This window comes from Triturus cristatus, chromosome 3_1 (assembly GCF_964204655.1).
Source record: "Triturus cristatus chromosome 3_1, aTriCri1.1, whole genome shotgun sequence".
NCBI lineage: Eukaryota > Metazoa > Chordata > Amphibia > Caudata > Salamandridae > Triturus > Triturus cristatus.
In genome coordinates this window covers 1,108,547,026-1,108,569,712 of record NC_140583.1, presented here as the reverse complement: position 1 = coordinate 1,108,569,712, position 22,687 = coordinate 1,108,547,026, and the positions used below count along the sequence as shown (strand labels likewise).

Sequence of the window (22,687 nt, the reverse complement as noted above, 5' to 3'; positions counted from 1 at the left end):
TCATAAACAATGTGATTCTACCCTGTAGCAGTGAAACTTATTTTTAATTTGTAGTTTTTAAGTGAAAGAAAGTGCTCCATGAGATGTCATGGGAAGGCACTAAGTTTTTTAAATAACCCTCACACACTATGAATCCCCTACCACTCTCACCCCCACAATACACATAGCCTATTCCTTCACAAACAACAGTGCTCCCGCATACTTGCTGGTCGTAGCACGCCCCACCTCGCCCCGTAGAGGGACGGTGAAGACCCCTATGATGAAGCATGACACCATGGGATTCATAGTGTGTGAGGGGTATTTTAAAAACACTTAGTGCCTTCCCATGACATCTCATGGAGCACTCTTTCACTAAAAAACTACAAATTAAAAATAAGTTTCACTGCTACAGGGTAGAATTACATTGTTTATGAAAAGCTTGACAGGTGGAAGATTCTACCTAAATTCCTCTTAACTCCCTCCCTTTGTTATTGTTTTCTGCTTTTTCCCTTCAACAGACTACCTGTAAAAGTCCCAGCTTCTTGGAAAAAAAGCAGGTAGCATGAGGCCTATTAATGAATCACTGTAGTAAAGCAGGAGATTGGGTTAATATGATTTGGCCCATGCAGTAATAAAGATTCTAAATGTGTCCCTTCCTCGCTGGAGCAGCTAACACTGCACTGAAATAAAGCATTGATTCGATCTGCTGGAGAAAGAATATGTTAAGAATTGATTGTGATGCTCTTAATGTAAGGAATGATGTAAATAATGCTGGAATCCTTATTTACTAGGCCCGAGACGGAAACGATTACCATCTGGGACTTACCCCAACAGGAGTGCTGGTTTTTGAAGGGGAGACAAAAATTGGGTTATTTTTCTGGTAAGTAAAGCTCACGTATCTGATAGCAGTTTATCCCGTGTATGGTAGTTCTTTGTCATGTCTTCATGCATTGGGGGTCATGTTTTGACAATCCTATTTTGGTGAAGCCTTCTTAAGTACTCAAGGTTTAAGTAGAAGAAGTATGACCTGTATGGAAATGTATTGGAGAAGAGTGAATATCTTTGACCGAAGCTTGTTGGTTTAATTCTCTGACATTTTCTGAAGGCCCAGCTCTTGTATTACACAAATTCCTAAGGGGCAATTGACTTTTGATGACTTCCAAGGTCTCATATTCTGGAGCTTTGCTAATATTCACCTCCAATTAAAACATTTGGTGAAGTATCTGAGTGAATGTGCAACTTGGTTGTTAGCAAGAGGCAGTGAAGAGCTCAGTCAGTGTGCATCTTAAGCTAGGATTCTAAAAAAATCAAACCTCTCAACAAGTCAGTGTCATGCTGATTTATATTCAGGGGACAGCGTGATCTATACTCAATTCTTGTATGCTGTTCTGTTTCTCAAATGAAAAACACATTATGTAACCTTAATGTTCGAGGCATATGAGCTGCAGATTGTACACTTAGCATAGATCGCCATCTGGTGTTGGGCCCGGATGTTTGCAGTTTGTTTTTGTTCTTTGGACAGTCTTTGGAAGTCACGAGTTCGGTGACTCCTCCTTCGGTCCGTACTGCGCATGGGCTTCGGCTCCATCCTCAGATTGTTTTTTTCCGCCATCGGGCTCGGATGTGATACTTCGTGCTCCGGCTTCGAACTTCTACGGTTCCAGCCTCGACGGAAAATCCTCGTTTTCTTCGAGTTTCTTCATCATCATCTTCATCTCTCGAAGCGGCACTTTTCTCCATCCCTTACATCGGCACCGGCCTTCGGGCCCTCCTCGACTCCGGTCCCGGCCGATGGAAAGGACTCCGTTCAAAAAGTGCCCAAAATGTGGGTCTAAATTTCCCCACACCGACCTCCATCAGGTGTGTAACCTTTGCCTCTCTCCAGAACACGAGGCCAGAGACTGCCCCGCCTGTAAGTCTTTTCGATCAAATAAGACCATCCGGGATCGAAGAGCTCGACGCACCATGGCGCACTCATCGTCCGCAGCTCCACCGGACATCTTCGGAGACGGCGCCGAAGCTTCAGGGCAACTACACACCGAGCAGGAGGAAGACGTCGTCAGCGCTTCCGAGGCCGACGACTCCGACGTGGAGGACATCACACCGGCGCAGCGGGTCGTGAGTACTGTACCCCCTCCCACCCCCGCGCCCAAAACCAAAGAGACTCAGGTTACACCCTCGCCTGCTGGCCTGGGTAAAACCAAGCACAAAGCTTCTTTCACCCCACCTTTGGGCCCGGTGTCGAAGCCTCCAAAGTCTCACGGCAGCTCGGGATCGAGCCAGCCGACGCCCGGTGCCGAAAAACAGCATCCGGCACCGAAGAAAGTAATACCCAGCTCGACTCCGAAGCCACCGGTGCCGAAGCCTGGACTCTCGGTGCCGACCAAACACAAACACAAATCCGTCGGCACCGACGCTCCGGCGCCGAAAACTCCCTCGACGCCGAAAAAACCGGAGGCCCCAAAAAAGCATGGCGCACAGAAACCATCAAAGCCCTCGGTTCCGAAATCATCGGTGCCAACGGACGATTCGGCGCCACTGGCTCTGTTTACACCAGACCCTTTACAAAAGACTCTGTCTAAAGATCCAAAGACTGGGCTATTGACTTTAATTATCAAGAAAAGACGCCTTGATACTCCGGCTCCTCCTCCACCACCCAAACGGAAGGACTCTGCTACTTCTCCCCTCAGAGTGCCCTCCCCACTACCTCCTCCCCTGCCTCCTCCACCCCCTCCCCCTCCCAGGTCTCCGCCACCTTTACCTCATTACTCTCCAACCCCGTCCCCAGATCCGGACGACGGGGACCCGGACTATGACCCGGCGGACGCCCCAATGGACCCCACTCCACCGGGGACCCCAGACCCATGGGAAGACTACCACAACCCTAATATACCTGATATGCCTCAGGACGACCTATACCCATCCAGGCCGTCTCCTCCAGAGGACTCCTTAGGGTTTCATCATTTAGTGCAGAGAGCAGCACACTACCATGGGGTGGACATGCACAGCGAACCAGTGGAAGACGACTTCCTACTGGACACATTTGACATACAGGACAAATCCACATCTATTTTGCCCATGCTTAAGGGTGTCACCAAGCATGCCGCAGAGGTGTTCAAAGACCCCGTCAGGGCCAGGGTACTGAACCCTAGAATAGAGAAAAAGTACAAGGCGGCACCCACAGACCCTGCATACATTAAGGGCCCTGCTCCCTTAGATTCCCTAGTTGTCTCTACAGCTAGAAAGCGGGCTAACTCCCAGTCCTCAGGAGAAGCCCCACCGCCAGACAAGGAATCGAAACTTCTAGACGCGTCTGGCAAACGCACCGCCTCTCAAGCTGCAAACATGTGGCGCATTGCAAACACACAAGCGCTACTTGCGCGCTATGACAGAGCACACTACGACGAACTTGAGGCTCTTATGCAACACCTTCCCGAAAAACACAAGCGCAGGGCTCATGAACTAATACAGGAGGGTAAACTAATTACAAACACCTCCATTAAGTGTGCCCTCGATGCAGCCGACACTGCTTCTAGAGCCATAAATACCAGTGTCCTGCTTCGTCGCCATGCCTGGCTCAGGATCTCAGGGTTCAAGCCTGAAGTCCAGGCGTCCATACTCAATCACCCTTTTGACCAACAAACTCTCTTTGGGCCAAAGGTAGACGAAGCGTTGGAAAAGATGAAAAAGGACACAGACACAGCAAAGTCTATGGGGGCACTCCAAACACAAGTCTCCAAACGTTCCTTTCGACGCTCCTCCTTTCGTGGCACAGGCAGAGGCTTCTCCACCGATAGCGCCTCTACCTCCTACAAGTCCCCTCCTCAAAATACCTTTTCAAAGGGCAACCAAAGGGGTGGTTACAGAGGCAACAACAATAAGGGTAGGGGCAAAACTAACACCACCCGTTCTGCCACCCCGCCCGCACAATCACTTCCCTCCGCTCCCCCCAGACCATCTCACTCCGGTCGGGGGCAGACTACAAAACTTTATCCACGTATGGGAGTCCATAACATCGGACAAATGGGTGACCCAAATCATTTGGTCAGGGTACTGTCTCGAGCTAACATCCACCCCACCCAATATCCCACCAAGGCACCGTCCAACGTCTCAAGAACATTCCACACTGCTCAAACAGGAGGTACTCTCCCTCCTCCAAAAACACGCTATAGAGCAGGTCCCCGTCAATCAGCAAAATCTAGGGGTCTACTCCCTATATTTCTTAATACCAAAGAAAGACGGGACCCTCAGGCCCATTCTGGACCTCCGGCCTCTAAATGCCTACATATATTCTGACCATTTCCACATGGTCACACTACAACAAGTCCTCCCGCTCCTCTGTCAGGGAGACTTTCTCACTACCTTGGATCTGAAAGACGCATACTTTCACATTCCAATACACCCCTCTCACAGGAAATACCTCAGGTTTGTGGTGGACGGGCAGCATTACCAATTCACGGTTCTCCCCTTCGGCGTCACCACCGCACCACGGGTTTTTACCAAATGCCTAGCGGTAGTAGCAGCACACCTCAGACGTCAACATATTCACGTCTTCCCTTACTTAGACGACTGGCTGATAAAAGCCGCGTCCTACCACCAATGTGTACAACATACAAACAGCACCATCCAACTGCTCCACCAGCTAGGCTTCACGGTGAACTACCAAAAGTCCCACCTCATACCATCTCACACAAAGCAATATCTCGGGGCCACTATAGACACCTCCAAGGGTATTGCCTATCCAAACTCAGCCAGAATCACAAGCATTCAAGCCTTACGCAAAACATTCCTTCCTCAACACTCTCTTCCAGCAAGAGTGTTTATGAAGCTCATAGGAATGATGGCGTCTTGCATTTTCATAGTGCCCCATGCAAGACTCCACATGCGTCCACTTCAAGAGTGCCTAGCACAACAGTGGAACCAGGCCCAGGGTCAGCTGACGGATCTGGTGTTGGTGGACGGCCGCACACATCACTCTCTGCAGTGGTGGAACACCACAAACCTTTCCAAAGGGCGGCCGTTCCTGGACCCGGTTCCTCAGGTGATTCTAACAGCGGACGCATCGCTCTCCGGCTGGGGAGCGCACCTCCTACACCTCACAATGCAAGGTCTATGGACGCCACAGCAAAAATCGCTCCACATCAACCATCTGGAGCTCTTGGCGATCTTTCTAGTCCTAAAATCTTTCCAAAAACAGATTTCGGGCAAAGCAGTCCTCATTCGCACAGACAATATGACTGCGATGTATTATATCCAAAAACAGGGGGGGGGACACTCTCCCCAGCTCTCCCGCTTAGCCCAGAGCATATGGAGATGGGCAATTCCCCAAAACATCTTTCTCCTGGCACAGCACGTTCCAGGCGTACAAAACACCATGGCAGATCTGCTCAGCAGACAAACGCAACAACTACACGAATGGGAACTGCATCCACAAGTTCTTCACCCATTCTTCCAACAGTGGGGGCATCCTCAGATAGACCTCTTCGCCACCCACGAAAACAAAAAATGCCCAAGCTTCGCCGCCAGATACCCACACCCATTGTCCAAGGGCAATGCGATATGGATGAACTGGTCAGGCAGATTTGCATACGCCTTTCCACCTCTCCCACTAATTCCATTAGTGGTAAGGAAGCTACAACAACACTCCCTCACACTCATTCTAGTAGCTCCAACGTGGGCCAGGCAGCCGTGGTACACCACACTACTACAACTATCAGTGGTACCACATCAAAAACTGCACCTATCCCCATGCCTCCTAACCCAGAACCATGGAGAAATCAGGCACCCGGACCCAGCTCAGCTCAACCTGGCGATCTGGCTCCTGAAATCTTAGAATTTGGATACCTTAACCTTCCCCCTGATTGCATGAACATCATCATGGAAGCCAGACGTCCTACCACTAGAGCATGCTATGCCGCAAAGTGGAAAAGATTTGTAATTTACTGCCGTAACAATACAATCAACCCTTTAGATGCATCCATACAGCACATCATATGCTATCTGCTCCATCTTCACAGGTGTAACCTGGCATATTCATCCATACGCCTACACCTAGCAGCGATCGCTGCTTATCTACAAAACAGACAGCATTTATCACTCTTCAGAGTGCCCGCTATTAAAGCCTTTATGGAAGGCCTTAAACGAGTAATTCCTCCCAGGGCACCACCTTCCCCTGTATGGAATCTAAATTTAGTTCTTACACGGCTAATGGGTCCGCCCTTCGAACCAATGCATAAATGTGAGCTGCAGTTTCTCACCTGGAAAACAGCTTTTCTCGTAGCTATTACTTCCCTTAGAAGGGTTGGTGAAATACAAGCGTTCACTATACAGGAACCCTTCCTACAAATACATCACAGCAAGGTCATACTTCGCACAAATCCGAAGTTTCTGCCCAAGGTCATTTCCCCCTTCCATCTCAATCAATCGGTGGAATTACCTGTCTTCTTCTCGCAACCTCAATCTGTTGCAGAGAGGGCCTTACACACACTCGATGTTAAAAGGGCCTTGCTGTACTACATACAAAGAACGCAACCTTTCAGGAAGACTAAACAACTGTTCGTTTCCTTCTCTCCACCACATAAAGGCAACCCCATCTCTAAATCAGGGATAGCTAGGTGGATTGTAAAGTGCATACAAATTTGCTATCAAAAGGCAAAAAGAACATTATCTGTTCCGCCTAAAGCCCACTCTACAAGAAAGTTAGGGGCTTCTATGGCTTTTCTAGGGAATATACCCTTAGATGACATCTGCAAAGCAGCCACATGGTCTACACCGCACACCTTCACAAAACATTACTGTGGAGATGTGCATTCCAAGCAGCAAGCTAGGGTGGGCCAGGCTGTACTAAAGACACTTTTTCAAACCACTGCAACGGATACCGGTGGTCGCCGCTAAGGTTGGGTACTGCTATATAATCTATTTTAAGTGTACAATCTGCAGCTCATATGCCTCGAACGGAATATGCTACTTACCAGTATGCATCTGTTCTTGGCATGTAGAGCTGCAGAGTTGTACACGCCCACCCGCCTCCCCGGCTACCTGTATCCGTTCCAGTACATCTTATTTAGATACAACACACATGGGTTTCTCACTGTTATTACTACGCTCCATCAATTCCCTGTTGGCGAAAAACAATCTGAGGATGGAGCCGAAGCCCATGCGCAGTACGGACCGAAGGAGGAGTCACCGAACTCGTGACTTCCAAAGACTGTCCAAAGAACAAAAACAAACTGCAAACATCCGGGCCCAACACCAGATGGCGATCTATGCTAAGTGTACAACTCTGCAGCTCTACATGCCAAGAACAGATGCATACTGGTAAGTAGCATATTCCTTATGCATTGTTTTGGGATTTTCTAAAGGCACACTGAATCCACAAGTATGTGACACAGCTACCCTATCCAGCTGATCTAGGTCTTGGAGGGTCAGGAGCAGGGTCTAGGCCCCTCTATGCAACTGTAGGGCTCTGTGTCGTCTCTAGGTAGCAATACCCATCTCGTCAGGACTACTGCTTGCCATTTTCCTCTGGGTGTTCCCTCTCAACTCCCTGGGAAAATAGACTCCATGACAATGTGAAACTCCTCTCATCCATCAGGACAGACGCAACTGAACTTTGAGAAGCCAAACCCCTTCCATATGCTGAACCCAAAGTTCAGGCTGTGCCTCAGCGCTGTCCTCAACCCTCATCTCAGACTTCTTCTTGGATGCTGTTACTGTAAAGCAAAAGGTTAGAAAGCCTGCCCCAATAAGTCTGCTTCTGTTGCCACTTCTACTGACGCCGTTTCCCAAAAGCTAACCTTCGGCAGCAGTCTCCCTGTGTTAACCAGCATAATGTTTTACGATCGAGATGCCAGTCTTGAATCTATTCCATACCACTCGATCTTGGTCTTCAGGGATGGGCAGTCGCACAAGCCCTCTACCCAGGAGCGGTCACATTTGGAATCTGCAACCTGACACCCTCCTAAAAAAAATAACTGCTACTGGATTCCAAGAAGGCCTGCAGCCTGGCAAAGGTTACCATGCATTTATGGACAAGGCTTTTGAAGCCCTCTTTGAGGCTTCAGCACTCCTACTACAGAATGAGGATATTTGTGATCTAGCTAAAGCAACTGCTCCTCCATTGAAGTCTGCCCACCCTGGCTGTGAATCTAAAGTCCTTATGCAGGCTCAGGGGTCATGCAGGAAGCAATTCTTTGAGCCAACAGTCTCAAAGTCTTTGACCAAAAGGCAGTCCAGTTTCTTATGGATATTCCCCCTTTCAGATTACTCTTCTTTCCAAGAACCTCACTAGGTCCAGAATTTTGTTTGGTCACACTTGCAAGTTTACATGAGACACTGCATGCTGCGGACCAGAGTGATCCCACTGGAGTTGACGGAGAGCCACATCAGGCACCACAGAATGTTTGCTCCTTTATTTCAGATTGCTTTTCTTTCATTTCCCCCCTCTGTTTTGAGGGGTTCAGATTTTTCAGTCTCCCAGACAGTACAAACATCAAATGGTGGTTATGTCTGTGATAATTGTGGTAGGTTTAACAGTGGGAGTGATTAAGTACAAAACTAACCCTCAGTGGTATCACTCATAACAAAAACCAATTTGTTTACACACAATCAAAACCTATATTGTAATTGAAAAGAAGCATTTGTCTTACATTAGTTAAATTCACTATATAAGCAGTATAAAATTGTAGAGTGATCCGTGTGCAGCGAAAAAGTGCTCGTGCTGACGGTGAGTGGCTTGCGTAACTATATAAAATGATGATTATTTGATTAGTTGTTCGTCTGTCCATCCGGAATTGTACATTAGTTTAGACTGAGCCTTCAGAATCAGTTAATAATAATCATACATGAGTAAGAGATCAGTAGGCAGGGAATCAGCAACATTTAAATGTTCCTTAAGCTTAATTTTACTTCTGTTGGCCTGTTCTGTTTTTCACTGTATAGTTTTGCTCCAAGTTCTGTGAAATTTCCTACTAAGGCAATACTGTCTAGTATATTCAATACACGAACAATCCTACTACTTCTGCATGTATCCTTCATTTTATGACCTAAAATTCTCAAGACATAATTTTTGTAGGATCCTGACAACATGACTAATACTGCCCAGTATCCAGTTCGTAATTTGCATTTTAGACATATATTGGCATACAAACATCTGCCCAAACCACAAGCAACTGGCCATACGACATTGGAAACTATAGTGCACTTCTGGCGAGCAGCAGATGTGCACAATGAAAGAGGTAAGAGCGCTTGTGGGCAGATGTTTATGCCTCTAGGGGGCCAGTTGCAGCTACATTCTTTTTATTGATTTAGAACTCATTCATGCTTTTGTAGACTCATTCCAGTGGGTGCAATAAGTGTATAGAAGGAAGTAACACACCATGGAGATAATCGTTGGCGAGTGTTTCTTTTCCGCCTCGCCTACTCCACTTCTAGTTGAACCTTTCATTGATAACATACTTGCACTTATTAGGCAAACTCTTGGGGCTCCGAATTAAACCCCACAAAACAAGGAAATGGGACAGAAGAAAGTGTCCACCCTTTGTACTGCAAACAGATGAGTTAAATCCATCTTTAACTGACCTACATATGTTCTACACCTGTAAATTGTATGGGCCGTAAATAGAGTTGGTGGTGATAGGGCCCCCTAACCGTTTATTAGATTCATCTTTACCGAGAAAACCTGGTAAGTTTCAGTCCTCTTACTTATTTACAATACTTACGATCACACACACACATAGATGACAATTCTGTTCTGTCATATCCCAGGGTTGTCTCCACATGGTGTCCTGAGTAAGACCCCGACTGATGATCAAGTATCACGGTAATTGACTGTAGTCAAAATGTCAACTCAGCAATTGGTCTGTACCACAAAGTTAGACAAATTATTAGAGGACTTTGAAGACTGCTCAGTCTAAGCAAATGTACAATTCAAGATTGATAGTCAACAACTAATTATCAATTGATCAAAATTGTAAATATTTATGCATGTGCGCTTACTGTTGTCACAAGCACTATTTTACTACTCACTGATTGCTACAATGTTTTACTGATTATGTAGTGAATTTAACTAATGTAAGGATATATATCTTTTACCAATAAAACTATAAGTTTTGATTGTGTGTAAATGAATAGTTTTTTCTTACAATTGATACCTATGAGAGAGAGCATTAGGTCCAAGTTTTCAACTTACCACAATTATCTCCAACAGTGCCTCCATTTTATTTTTATACTGTGTTGCCCCATGTTCTGAGGTACACTGGGCAACCCCATATACTAATACGGACTTCTTCAAGACAGGCTCACTCCTGTTTGCCACTTGTTGCAAGATGGAGGCCTAACGTTTTTAAAGGCAGGTGTTTATCAAGGACCTTTATAAGAAATGCCCTTGGTGCTTTGGCTTATCCTGATACCTATGTTCATAAATGCCTCCCAAGGAATCAGAAAAAAGGAAGGCTAAACAGTTCCAGATATTCTTCATGGGAAATACTTGCAAATCGGAATCCTGTTCCAGAAGCAGTTCTCCTAAACATAATCATAAGAGGCACAATGATAAATGTGCTTCCTTCTCCTCTTGCAGAGGGACAAAAAGGCACGAGCTATGAGGAGTGATTATACTCCTCCTGTAAGCCGTTGCCCACAATGCTATACATACCTCAGTTGATTTTCCTTCCTATGAGGGTCTCTGGGGTCTAAATTGAGGATTTCCTAAAAATCAAATTTTTGCCCAGACTCCTCACTAATTCCTGGAAGACTTTATCCAAGTATGAAGCAGCCAAGAATCTTGGGACATACAGGCAGGAAATGTACCACTCGTATGGTCTCTCACTCATACAGACAAGTGTTATGTCAGCTAAGGGCTGTCTCTGTGATACAAGTTCCACTGGTACATCTCTTTATTCGCAAACTATGCCTCTGAGAGAGAGCAAGTTCATGCTTAACGTGAACGTGACAGTTTTTGATTGAAAGTGTGCCTATACCGTACAGATACTGCCACCAAGACCATGAATTTCTCATTTGTCCATGCACTAGCATTCATGCCTTGGATCCTTTGTCTTTAAGCCAGCATCACAGTAAAAAGTGATTGACATCCCTTTTATTGGTACTATCTTTAATCATTCCTCTACAACAGAATAAAGCTTGCATTGTCACAGCAAATAGTGCCATTCAAGTTCCACTAACGAGGCTATCTCTCTAACTAAGAGCCATCCCCTTTTCCTTAGATAACAACCAGCATTTGAAGGGAAGAACAGCCCATTACTCCAGGCCTTGACAGTGGCAAAGAGGTCCCAATGACTGGCGGCCCCATCACCTTCCTGGTGCTGTATCCGGTGGCCCACTTCACTTTTAGGAATATTTGGCGATGGACAATCACTGGACCCAAATGACCATCAGTAAATGCATGGAGCGTCTATTCTCAACAGCACCCCCAGCCTCCACCATTAAGGCTGCTTCTGCCCCAGCAGTGGAGCTGGACAGATCTCCTGAAATAGACAAGAATGCCACCCCCTTTACTTCGTTGCACACAATTTTGGATAATTAACACCTGAATTAATTGTCCTGCTGTGGAAATTCAAGACCCTAGTTTAGGTTCGGATCTTGGCAGCTAACCAAAATGATGACTGGTAGGGCTGGATGGAACTATAGGGAGGAGCTCCATTTTATGATATGAAAGTAACACTGCCAGTGCAATGACACTGTTTGCTCCCTTCTTCCCTCCTGTGTGTTTAGTCCTCACTAGGATTATGGCCCCAGAGATGTGCTTTTTGCAGCTGCAGAAAGTGGACTGTCCTTCCCAGGATGTTTGTCTTCTCTGGGGAGCAGCAGGTCAGTTAATTAGTTCAGTCCGTAAAGGATTTGTTTTTGGGATCTCAGTGTGGTCTGCAGGTCGGAGCTTTGATCCAGTCTCGATCAAGTCAACCCTTCTGTAGTCACTATAATGATGGGGAAATTGGATTTGGTCATGATTGTGTATAATCCTTTTCCATGTGAAGATTGCTGCATAATAGTATTCAATAAATTAGATTATTATTCTTATTACCGTCCAGGGAGAAGGCAGAGATCAGCTTAAGTTCGCATTGAAACATATCACACTTTGATGCCCTCCAAGAGGATTGGTTTATCAATGCAGTCTTTTACGCCAACCTTGCGAAGGTCTTCCTTTCGATAGAAATGGTGACTGCCATAAGATAGATGGTGAATCAGTAAATAAGCAATAGGAGTGCATCATTCTGGTGGCTCCAGATTCTTCTGCCTATGTGAGATACCCATTCCAAGGTTCACCCTGCAGAATGCTTGGAATAGCTTCTGTGTGAAGAGTCAGTCTGTCCCTGGTTTTGGATCCTTAATCGCAGTTGTGTGATGGTGGTGCACTCTTCCAGTCATTTGGTGGGTTGGCCCTTCTTCCAGTCCTCATCAGCTCGCAGTCACAATTTATTTAGAGGACTGGTGAGGTTAGGGGATGAGGGTTCATTCTGGATGGAGGCTGTGAAGCCCACTACATCCAACCTCTGACCCGGTGACACAAACTCTTTACAGGTGCTGGCCATACTTCCATCAGTCATGGCAGAAGCAGACACTGGTGGATCACACTGCAAGGAGAATCCATCAATGCAGAGAGGTTCTTCAGATGATTCTGATTCCAGGCAGACCTGTGTGGATTGCTGCAGCCAGCAAGAGCTCTGTGCTGGAGCCTTGGGCCTGCAGTGGCGTGCTCATTCAAGGAGGTTGGGACAATCATCAACGTTCTATTCCTAAAGCAAGTGGACACTATGCTGGGAGCTGCACATGCAGCCCAGTAAACAGAGGGTCAAGAGCTCTCTGCATCCTGTTGCTTAAGCCTAGGCAGTGCTCTGGGCTACAAAATAGAACTGTACTACATCTTTTTTTCTCAGGTGTCAAAGGCTAACCTTTTAGTAGTAAACTAATGATTAAAATATGAATAAATATGTTCCTACAGCCTGTGCATGCCCTAAATAAAGTCCCACATGGTAGACAAACTTATGAGTGGAGATGATCTTGAGTGTAAAAGCTGACTTTAAGTCGATTGTTATAGTTAAAGTGCCAAGGAGTTCAGAAAGTTAAATGAAAATCTGAGAAGTGAGGTATCAGGTATCTGAAAATACTGTATCGAAAGTCATATTCATTATTAACACCAATGTCGAAACCAGCTGGTTAGTGGTCTCCTCAACCCAGGAGTGGGTGCATCAGAACTCTGCGAATATTCCTAAGTTTGGAGCAGCCATGTTTCAAGGATCTCTAATCCAACAAGTTAAGCTAAGCGTTCACAGCAGAACTACGCTAATATCTGTAGTGAATATGGCAGAACAGATTTTATGGTTTGAATCTTTTTATTGAAAAGAATGCCAGGAGCAAAGAATAAATTTCATTACTTCATTATATGTTTTGCCATTAAACTCTAGTGCTGGAATACTTGGTATTCGTCAAAAGTGCAAAGAAGAGAGAAAAGAAGAGAAAAACAACTCTACAAAAAAGGAAAAACATTCCTATCCCGGTTCGTCCCCACCCACAAAACTCGGTTCACCTTTGTTTTCAGATTTGAGGATGTGTGGTTCACACCGCGTGTAGTCTTATTCACTCGTGTTGGAATTTGCATCTGGTAGACTTAGAAGTCGCAGATATTTCAGGCATGTCAATTCTCTTTAGCTTTGTGTTAAGAGGGACAGATAGGGGCTCCACAATTTCCTAGAAGACTCGCCCTGGTTTGTGAGTGTCAAAGATATTCTCTCCATGCCTAAAATGGTCCATAACCTATGCAGCCATCCTATGCGGGTAGGTATTTGCAGCATGCCCCAGTGTGTTAAGATGTTCTGCGTCGCTGCCTCTAGCACAAGGGCTATCTGTCTAACCCGCCTGGATTTCAAGGGATATGGTAAAGGGTTTGGTAGGCCTAATAGAATGTAAACTGGGAATCTAGGTATTTGTGTCTCAAGGTGAGTATCGATCTCCAAGTATTTGGGTCCCATATGGATGGAGTGGGGGCAATCCATTAATATGTTCACTAAAGTTCCCTGGGCTTCGCAGTCTCCCCAACACCTAGCGCTACAATTTGCAGAGCAGCTTTTAAATGAATCCTACAGTGGTTTCCATAATCCCTACTGTTTCCGTACGGGGGTTTCCACGCCTTTGTTTGGGTTCATGCTGTGCACTCTCAAAGGGGCGTGTTTTTCTTGGAATACTCGGCTCTCGGGGTCCGGGACCTTTACATTTGTCTTCATTTTTTCCACTTTCGTAACTAGTTTTTTCCCCCTACTCTGTCTTGCAGGGGACTGTTGTTCCTCTCGGGCAAGGGGCATGGGTTACTTACTGCTTTGGACATTGGCCTTCTCAGTTTCCACATGACTACGAGTAATTTCAGCATACTCTAGACTCTTGTTGGGTCACGTTTCATGGTTTTAACGTTTTTCCTCCTGCTCTATATCTTCTCTGTGTTCCTACCAGGCAGATCCGTGCAGGCTCTTTCATTCATGCGGTGTCCGTGGTTCTTGGCCCGGTTTGCTTGTTCCGCCAGCTCCTATGTAGTATCCGGCTTGTTTGGTGCCCCTTTTTGGGGCCGTTGCCGCCTTGCTGTTGTGCGCTTCTGGGCTGCTCAGGCTCCGCTTCAGGTGCTCCTTGCTTACTTTGTGTGGTTCCAGCATCCACACGGTATGCTTAGCTACCTTCTGGTAGGCTTAGGTGCCTTATAGGCTTCGCTCTTGTTCGTTGAGGCTTGACTGCTTGTCATCTGCCCTTTTTACAGGTTGTGACACACCGCCCAAGTGCTGGCGTGTTTTGAGCCTTCGTACTACCGGCACCATATGGCCGCGGATTGGCATCCTGCCACTGCTGTAACTTGTGTCTTGCTGGTGCAGGTTTCAACAGGGCTGCTTTTCGCGGTTGTACATATTAGACTGGTGTGCGATGTCTGTCATACCAGTTACCGTCACAAGACTTTGCTGCAGGTGACACTTTGCTTCGGCAGCTCTCTCTCAAACCCTTGGTTCAGCTCCACTTCTTGTGAAGTCATGACCTTCCTTTTTCCTCCAGCATATCTAATATATGTTTTCTTCCATGCTGGCACTTGCTGGATCAGGGTCAGCCTCTTGCCACTGCTGCCCCACGTGTCTTGCAGGTGCAGGTTCTGCAGTGCCCTTTTTTCCACTGTTCTGCTTGGTCGACCGGTAATTGCTTTTGCTTTCTGTCGCCACCTCGGGTACTGTGGATCCCTCAAACCCTTTTTCAAAATGTATAACCTCTCACCTCGCCACGGGCATCCTGGCTCTGTGCTTTCCTTCTTCCAACCAAGGAATACACAAAGGGGTTTATGTGTTCTTAACGGCTTCTGGTAACCTTTGCCTCCCAGTGTTTTCCGCTCTCTTTAGAGCTTCATGGTCTGGCGGTTAACTGCGCTACATTACTGTCCTCACTATGGTTCGTCCCAAAGGTTGACGGTGCTGTTTTAATCACCTTATGGACGACTAAGTTCACTCGGGAACTTGGGGTTCAGTCGCAGACCCGCCTCCTCCATTGGTATGGCTTTGGTATCTATTCTAAGCTAAGGAATCTGTGGCTAGACGTCTCTTATCAGATAAACGAGTTATTTACCTTCGGTAACGATGTATCTGGTAGAGACATAGTCTAGCTGCAGATTCCTTAATGCCTGCCCGTCCTCCCCGTTCTGCGAGGACCTTCTCAGGTTGGGGCTTTCTATACTTGTCTCCCTTAGTGGCTTGCCCTTTTGCAAAGTGATAGACTCTCACTCCAACACAGACTGCTCCGTTCTGTGTCTCTGCTCCATTCCGCCCATTCTCAAGATTAGACGTTATGTTGATAGATCATGTGTTCTTTCCAGCCCTGCGGCCTGGATTGTACGGTGTGAAATCTATTCATGCTTTTTCCCACCATCCCGCTCCCCCCTTCTCCATTACCTTTTGGTCTTTGCCACCCCTGCGGCCTTTTACTTCAGATCTATTGGCTCTGTACATTTATGGGTCTTGTATTGAGGTTGCGACGTCTCTTTCTGGTGACGTCTTGTGGTGACCTCTCCTTAATCTTGTGTTCCGGACTTGTTCTCCTTCACGGTTTTACTTTCTGGATGCGGACTTTCTATCCTCTGACAGGCTGTTTTTCCACATCCTTGTCTCTCTTTAACGTTGATTGAGCCTTCGCTCTTGCGGGGTGGCTCTTCAGAGCACTGCTCTGTCTCACCTGTCGATTTCTTCTATTTTTTCACAATTTTTGCACACTGTTCTCATACTCTCAGTTTTTTTGGTGATGGCTCCGCGTTCTGATGTGGAAAAGTTTCTCTGACGAAAACTGACGTCAGCACGCCGGCAGGGGCATATATGGCTCCGCTGACGTCATGTCCGTGGACGACGTCAGGGCGGAGCCGGGCGGCGCTGCCCCCCGGCACGCAGAGGTGCTGCTGCGGAAAATTTCTGGATCCAGTCTGACGCCTGGGGATATTCTAATTTGAGGAATCTACTGCTAGACTATGTCTCTACCAGATACATCGTTACCCAAGGTAAGTAACTCGTTCGTTTGTATATATAGATCCCTCCGGTGACGTACTTCATTGCTTCGCAGACCACATGTATGTCTCCTACTGAACCAGTGCTGTCTTAGAAGTAAGCAGATATAGAGTCTGGAGTAGTTTCTTTTCTGTAACTCCAGTTCTGTAGTAGGGGTATCTCTGTTATAGTCATAATCTAGTGAATAGTCCCGCCCATGTGCGTGGACCCCGGAGCAATAAAAAATAATCTCTAAAGGTGACAAATCATGCAGACCTGCATACACCTTTAAGAGAGAATTTAATTTAAAGACAGATAATGCAGCCTATACCCACAGGCTACACTGTCCAGTACTTCAACTAGAATTCCACCAACATCCACAAACAGCACTGCCTGTCCAGCTTTTCTCCACATAGGAAAAAACCCTTCCTCTACCAGCAAAAGCCTCTGGAATGATAGAGAGGAAGGAGTGGACAGACAAGCCCCATAGGCTGCCATTATGTGGCTTAGAACAGGATACTGTGCCTTTAAGAAAACTTTCCAGATTTCCAGAACTTTCCCCAGTATCCCAGAATGCCCAGCAGGTCCCTTTTACTTTCAGTTCTTTTTGAAGGCGTAGCACGCCAGACCTGTAGCATTCTACATATGAATAATTATCTCTCCACCGGGGAGGAGGGCGGGCGCTTATGACTATAACAGAGATACCCCTACTACAGAACTGGAGTTACAGAAAAGAAACTACTCCTTCTGTAGTAGGGGATCTCTGTGTATAGTCATAATCTAGTGAATAGAATGGCAAGCCCATCCCCACACAACAACAGCGGTGGAGAACAAACAAGACAAAACCACTACTGTGCGAACAAATTTCGCAGCGAAGCCTGCCCAACCTGAGCATCTGCCCTGGCATCCGAGTCCAGACAGTAATGCGCAGCAAAGGTATAGACCGACTTCCAAGTGGCCGCCTTGCAGATTTCCGCAATAGGAACATTACGCAGCAAAGCCGGCGTGGCAGCTTTGCCCCTGGTGGAATGAGCCTTAGGTTTGCCCCCTAAGGTCTTATTAGCCTTTTGATAACACAATTGTATGCAGGACACAATCCACCGAGAAATGGACTGCTTAGAGGTCGCAAGACCAGTCCTGACTGATCCATAATTAACAAACAATTGGTCAGACCTACGAATATCCTTGGTCTTATCCAGATAAAATTTCAACACCCTCCGAACATCCAGGGAATGGAGAGACCTTTCCGCTGGCGAAGAGGGATTCTGAAAGAACGTAGGTAAAGTTATGGTCTGGTTGGCATGAAAGTCCGAGATAACCTTAGGAAGAAATTTAGGGTGAGTACGCATCACAACCTTAGCAGCATGAAATACAGTATAAGGTTCTTGACAACATAATGCCTGAAGTTCACTCACCCTGCGGGCCGATGTAATGGCCACTAGGAACGCCGCCTTCCAGGATAGGTGCTGTAATGAAGCCTTGTGAATGGGTTCAAAAGGCTCCTTCATCAGTCTGGACAGCACCACATTCAAGTCCCAGGAAGGCGAGGGAAGTCTGACGGGAGGAAACACTTTCTTCAAGCCTTCCAAAAAATCCTTGACCACAGGGATCTGAAAGAAGGAAGTCTGTGAAGGGCATTTCCTGTAAGCAGTCAAAGCAGCCAGATGAACCTTAATGGAATGGAAATTAAGGCCAGACTGCGCCAGATGTAAAAGGTACGGAAGGATGACATCTTCCTTACATGTCATCGGATCAAAATTCTTGGACTTTCACCAGATACAGAACCTCTTCCACTTGTAGGCATAGGATGTCCTAGTGGAAGGTTGTTTAGACTCCTTCAGTATGTCCATACAATTGTCTGGTAGATTCAGATGGCCATATTGCACTATTTCAGGAGCCATGCCGCCAAACTCAAAGACGAGAGGTTGGGGTGCACCATCCGCCCCCCGAACTTCGTGAGAAGGTCCGGCCTGCACGGCAACCGCATGTGAGGAAGGAGAGACCGGTGAAGTAGGTCCGTGAACCACCAATGCCTGGGCCATTCCGGGGCGATCAGGATCATCCGCGCCCTGGACTGGGACAGCTTGATGAGCACTGCCGGAATCAGGGGAATGGGTGGAAAAGCGTACAGAAAGCTGTTCGACCAATCGATCCATAGCGCATTCCCCAGCTGGTAGTACCTGGATGCGAAGTCTCGGCATTTGCTGTTTTCGGCGGTGGCGAACAGATCTACGTCTGGAGTCCCCCACCTTGCGAAGACTTCTCCTAGTACTTCGTCGTTTATGACCCATTCGTGGTTTTCCTGAATCAGCCTGCTCAAGGCGTCCGCCTGAGCATTCTGTACCCCTGGCAGATGCGTGGCCGTAATCGTCAGTCCTCGGGCCAGCAGCCAGTGCCAGATCGCCTGCGCCTCCTGTGACAAGAGTGCGCGATCTCGACCCCCCCTGCTTGTTGAGGTAATACATCGTGGTTGTATTGTCCGTCTGTATCAGCAGCGAGTTGGTCTGGAAGGACGGAAGGAAGGCCTTCAGTGCCAGGAAGACAGATCTGAGTTCCAGGAAATTGATGTGGTACGTCGATTCCAAAGGAGACCACTTTCCTTGAATCTGCAAGTCCCCGGAATGCGCTCCCCAGCCCTGGAGAGACGCATCCGTCACGACACTCGTCGTGGGAATGTCCTTGTGGAAGGGAACCCCCTTGAGGAGGTTTTCCGCCGAACACCACCACTTCAGAGACTGAAGAGCATGCAGAGACAGTCGTATCTTGTCGCCCCAAGAGCCTGTCCTCTGATCCCACTGATCCTCCAAGCACTCCTGCAGTGGTCTCATGTGTAGCCGTGCGTGAGGCGTGAGGAAGATACAGGAGGCCATCGATCCCAGTAGAGAAGACACCTTCCTCACTGTCGTCGATGGAGCAGTCCTGAGCCTTCCGAAGGAGCGATAACCGTCTCTCCTCCGAAGGAGACACGCTTGCTGACCGCGTATCGATGGAGGCTCCCAGGTACTGTATGCACTGGACCGGAGTCGGGACCGATTTGGACATGTTGACGTGTAACCCCAGCTTGTGCAAGAGAGCGCACGTCCATCGGAAGTGATCTTGCGCTTCCGAGAAGGATGAAGCCTTGATCAGCCAATCGTCCAGATACGGGTAGGCAAACACCTTGTTCCTTCGCAGATGTGCCGCCACCACCGCCATGCACTTCGAGAAGGTCCTGGGCGCCGACTTTAGCCCGAATGGCAGTACTGTGTATTGATAGTGATTGGCGCCGACTTGGAATCGCAGGAACTTCCTGTGCTTCCGTGCTATGGGCACATGGAAGTACGCATCCTGTAGATCTATGGCACAGAGCCAGTCTCCCCGTTGCAGCTGAGGGTAAATCTGATGCAGCGATAGCATGCGAAACTTCTCTCTGCGAATCCATTTGTTTGCCTGTCGCAAATCCAGAATGGGCCTGAACTCGTTCTTGTCCTTCTTGCGAACGAGGAAGAACCGAGAGTACAGACCTCTTCCCCTTTGAGACAGAGGTACCTCTTCTACCGCCTTTTTTCTCAACAAGATGTCTGCCTCCGCCTGGAGCTCTCTCAGCTGGTACTGAGAGCTGACCGGCGGAATCGTTGGAGGCGGGCTGATAAACCGAAGACTGTATCCATTGCAAACAATATTCAGCACCCACTTGTCCTGAGTAATTCTTCTCCACTCTGCCGGAAAAAGTTGAATGCTTCCCCCCACTGGAGTGGGTAACGGTTGAGGGGGAAGTAGCCGCTCAGGGCCGAGACCCGGCCGGGCCCTTGGTAGTGGTAGTCGCCTGCTGGCCTCCTCTACCCCTCTGGCGTTTCTGGAAGGGCTTCCGGAACTGCTGCTGTTGGTGCTGCTGCTGTCCCGAACCCTGCCCACGCCCTCTGCCCGTAGACCCGAACCGCCTCTGGAACGGGCGCTTCTTCTTCTCGGCCTTCTCCAACCCGACGGCCGTCAGGGTTTCCGCCTCCGCCTTCATGCGGGCCATCTCATCATCCGCATGTTTTCCGAACAGGGTTTACCCCGAGAAGGGCAGGTTGGCCACTCTGTGCTGCGCCTCTGGTTTGAGGGACGTCCGGCGCAGCCACGAATGCCGCCTCTGGTGGACGCCATGACAGTAGGCGTGGGCGGCCAACAAGGAGACATCCGCCGCCGCGCCGATCACCTGATTAGAAACCAGCATGCCTTCGCGCACTGTTTCCAAGAAGTCCTCCTTCCTGTCCCGGGGCAGCAGGTCCGCATACTGCTGCAGGGACTCCCACAGGGCCCGGTCGTAACGCCCCAACAAAGCCCCTGCACTCGCCGCCTTCATGGTGGTGGTGGCGGTCCCACACACCTTCCTGCCCGCAGAATCCAGCCAGCGGCTTTCTTTGTCAGGCGGGACCGTCGATGAAGGAGCGGTCGCATGTTGTTTCCTCGCCGCCGTCACGATGACCGAATCCGGCTTCGGGTTCACCCTCAAAAAGGTAGGGTCCGACTCCGGGGCCCTATACTTTTTCATGAGCCTGGAGGGGGCGGCTTTCGTCACCGCGGGAGTGAGGAACAGCTCCAACGCGGGCTCCACCAGTCCTGGTACAAGAGGCAGAGGGCGAGACAGATGTTTCTTATGGAGTGTCTCGAATATCACGGACGTCGTGGGTGTTGGAACCGTCACAGTGATACCCAACTTTCCTGCCCCTCTCAACAGCACCTCTTGGAAAGAGACCAAATCATCCACCGGAGACACCCTAGTCCCCGGCGAGTCCGACAGCGTCGGGGAAAAATCTCTGGTCGAGGACCGCGTGTGCGACCTGGACCTGTGCCTCGTACGGCGTCGTCCTGAGTCAGACGATGACCGTCCATGGCTCCGTGATCTTCTCCTCCTGAGAGAGCGGGAGCGCGACCTCTTCGGCTTCGGTCTGCCCGCCGGTCTAGCCGGTCCCGGCGACCGCGGACGTCGCGGCTTCGGAGTCCCCTGCGGCGGAGTCGGGTACCTCGGAAGGGAAACCGACCGCGGGGGAACCGCCGGCAGCCCCAACGGAGTGCGTGGTAACGACCGAGGTGGGGGCGGCGGAGGCAGTGGTGCTGGCAGCGGATGTGGAGGCGGTGGCGGTGAAGGCGGAGTCGGAGGTGGTGGGGGAGGAGGCGGTGACGTAGGCATCCGAGGAGGCGTATACACCACAGAGTACACCGATACCGATGACTCTCTCTGCCTCGACGTCGATCTTCGCCTCGACGTCAATCTTCGCCTCGACGTCGATCTTCGCCTCGACGGTGACCTTCGCCTCGACGGCGACCTTCTTGACGTCGATCGTCTCTTCGACGGCGACGTCGACCGTCTCCTCTTCACCGACGGTGAACGGCGATCTCCCCTCGACGGCGAGCGCCGACGCCGGGTCCGATCTCGACGCCGACTGCTGGACGGCGACGTCGACGGCGTCGTCGCCGAAGATGCCGATGTAGTCGACGGCGGCCTGTTCAGGTCCCTCGACCGTCGACGCCGCTTCTCCCCAGAGCCCTGGGGAGACGGCGAACAGATGGTAGTCATCCTCCTCGACGCCGCCGTCGACGCCCTCGACGGGGAGTGGGGACGCTTACTGGTCTTCCTGCCCCTGGGGAGTCCCCCAGAGGCCTCAGTATGGGCCAAATCAGCCCCTCCAGACCCACCTGGTGCCTTCAGCCTTCTCTCCTCCAGGACTTGAAGCCTGATCTTCATTCTGTCCCTCAGGGTCCTGGCTGAGAACGAGTGGCAGATATCACAGTCTTCAGGCACGTGGGACTGGGGAAGGCAACCTATACACACCTCGTGTGGATCTGTTTTAGCCTTTTTTCTACCACATTCCGGGCACTTGTCGAACAAGCCAGGCATGTTGACAGTACCAGCCACTAAGCACTTGAAAAAGTGAAAAAAATTGACAAAAACTACAATAAAACCCTTGAAAAGGGGAGAGCTCAATGCTCCAGGGTCCTGCTAGCAGGAGCGGGAAAAAAGAACTGAAAGTACAAGGGACCTGCTGGGCATTCTGGGATACTGGGGAAAGTTCTGGAAATCTGGGAAGTTTTCTTAAAGGCACAGTATCCTGTTCTAAGCCACATAATGGCAGCCTATGGGGCTTGTCTGTCCACTCCTTCCTCTCTATCATTCCAGAGGCTTTTGCTGGTAGAGGCAGGGTTTTTTCCTATGTGGAGAAAAGCTGGACAGGCAGTGC

General features: G+C 48.8%; 1 protein-coding gene across 2 annotated transcripts in view; it reads left to right on the top strand.

Annotated features, from left to right (window-relative positions):
* The window catches only part of EPB41L5 (erythrocyte membrane protein band 4.1 like 5), an 851,839-nt gene that overhangs the window by 401,442 nt on the left and 427,710 nt on the right, over positions 1-22,687 (top strand). For both annotated transcript variants that reach the window (XM_085645978.1, XM_085645979.1), the window contains exon 10: positions 771-859. In XM_085645978.1, coding sequence (XP_085502104.1) covers positions 771-859 — 89 coding nt within the window. The remainder of the gene's footprint in view (positions 1-770; positions 860-22,687) is intronic.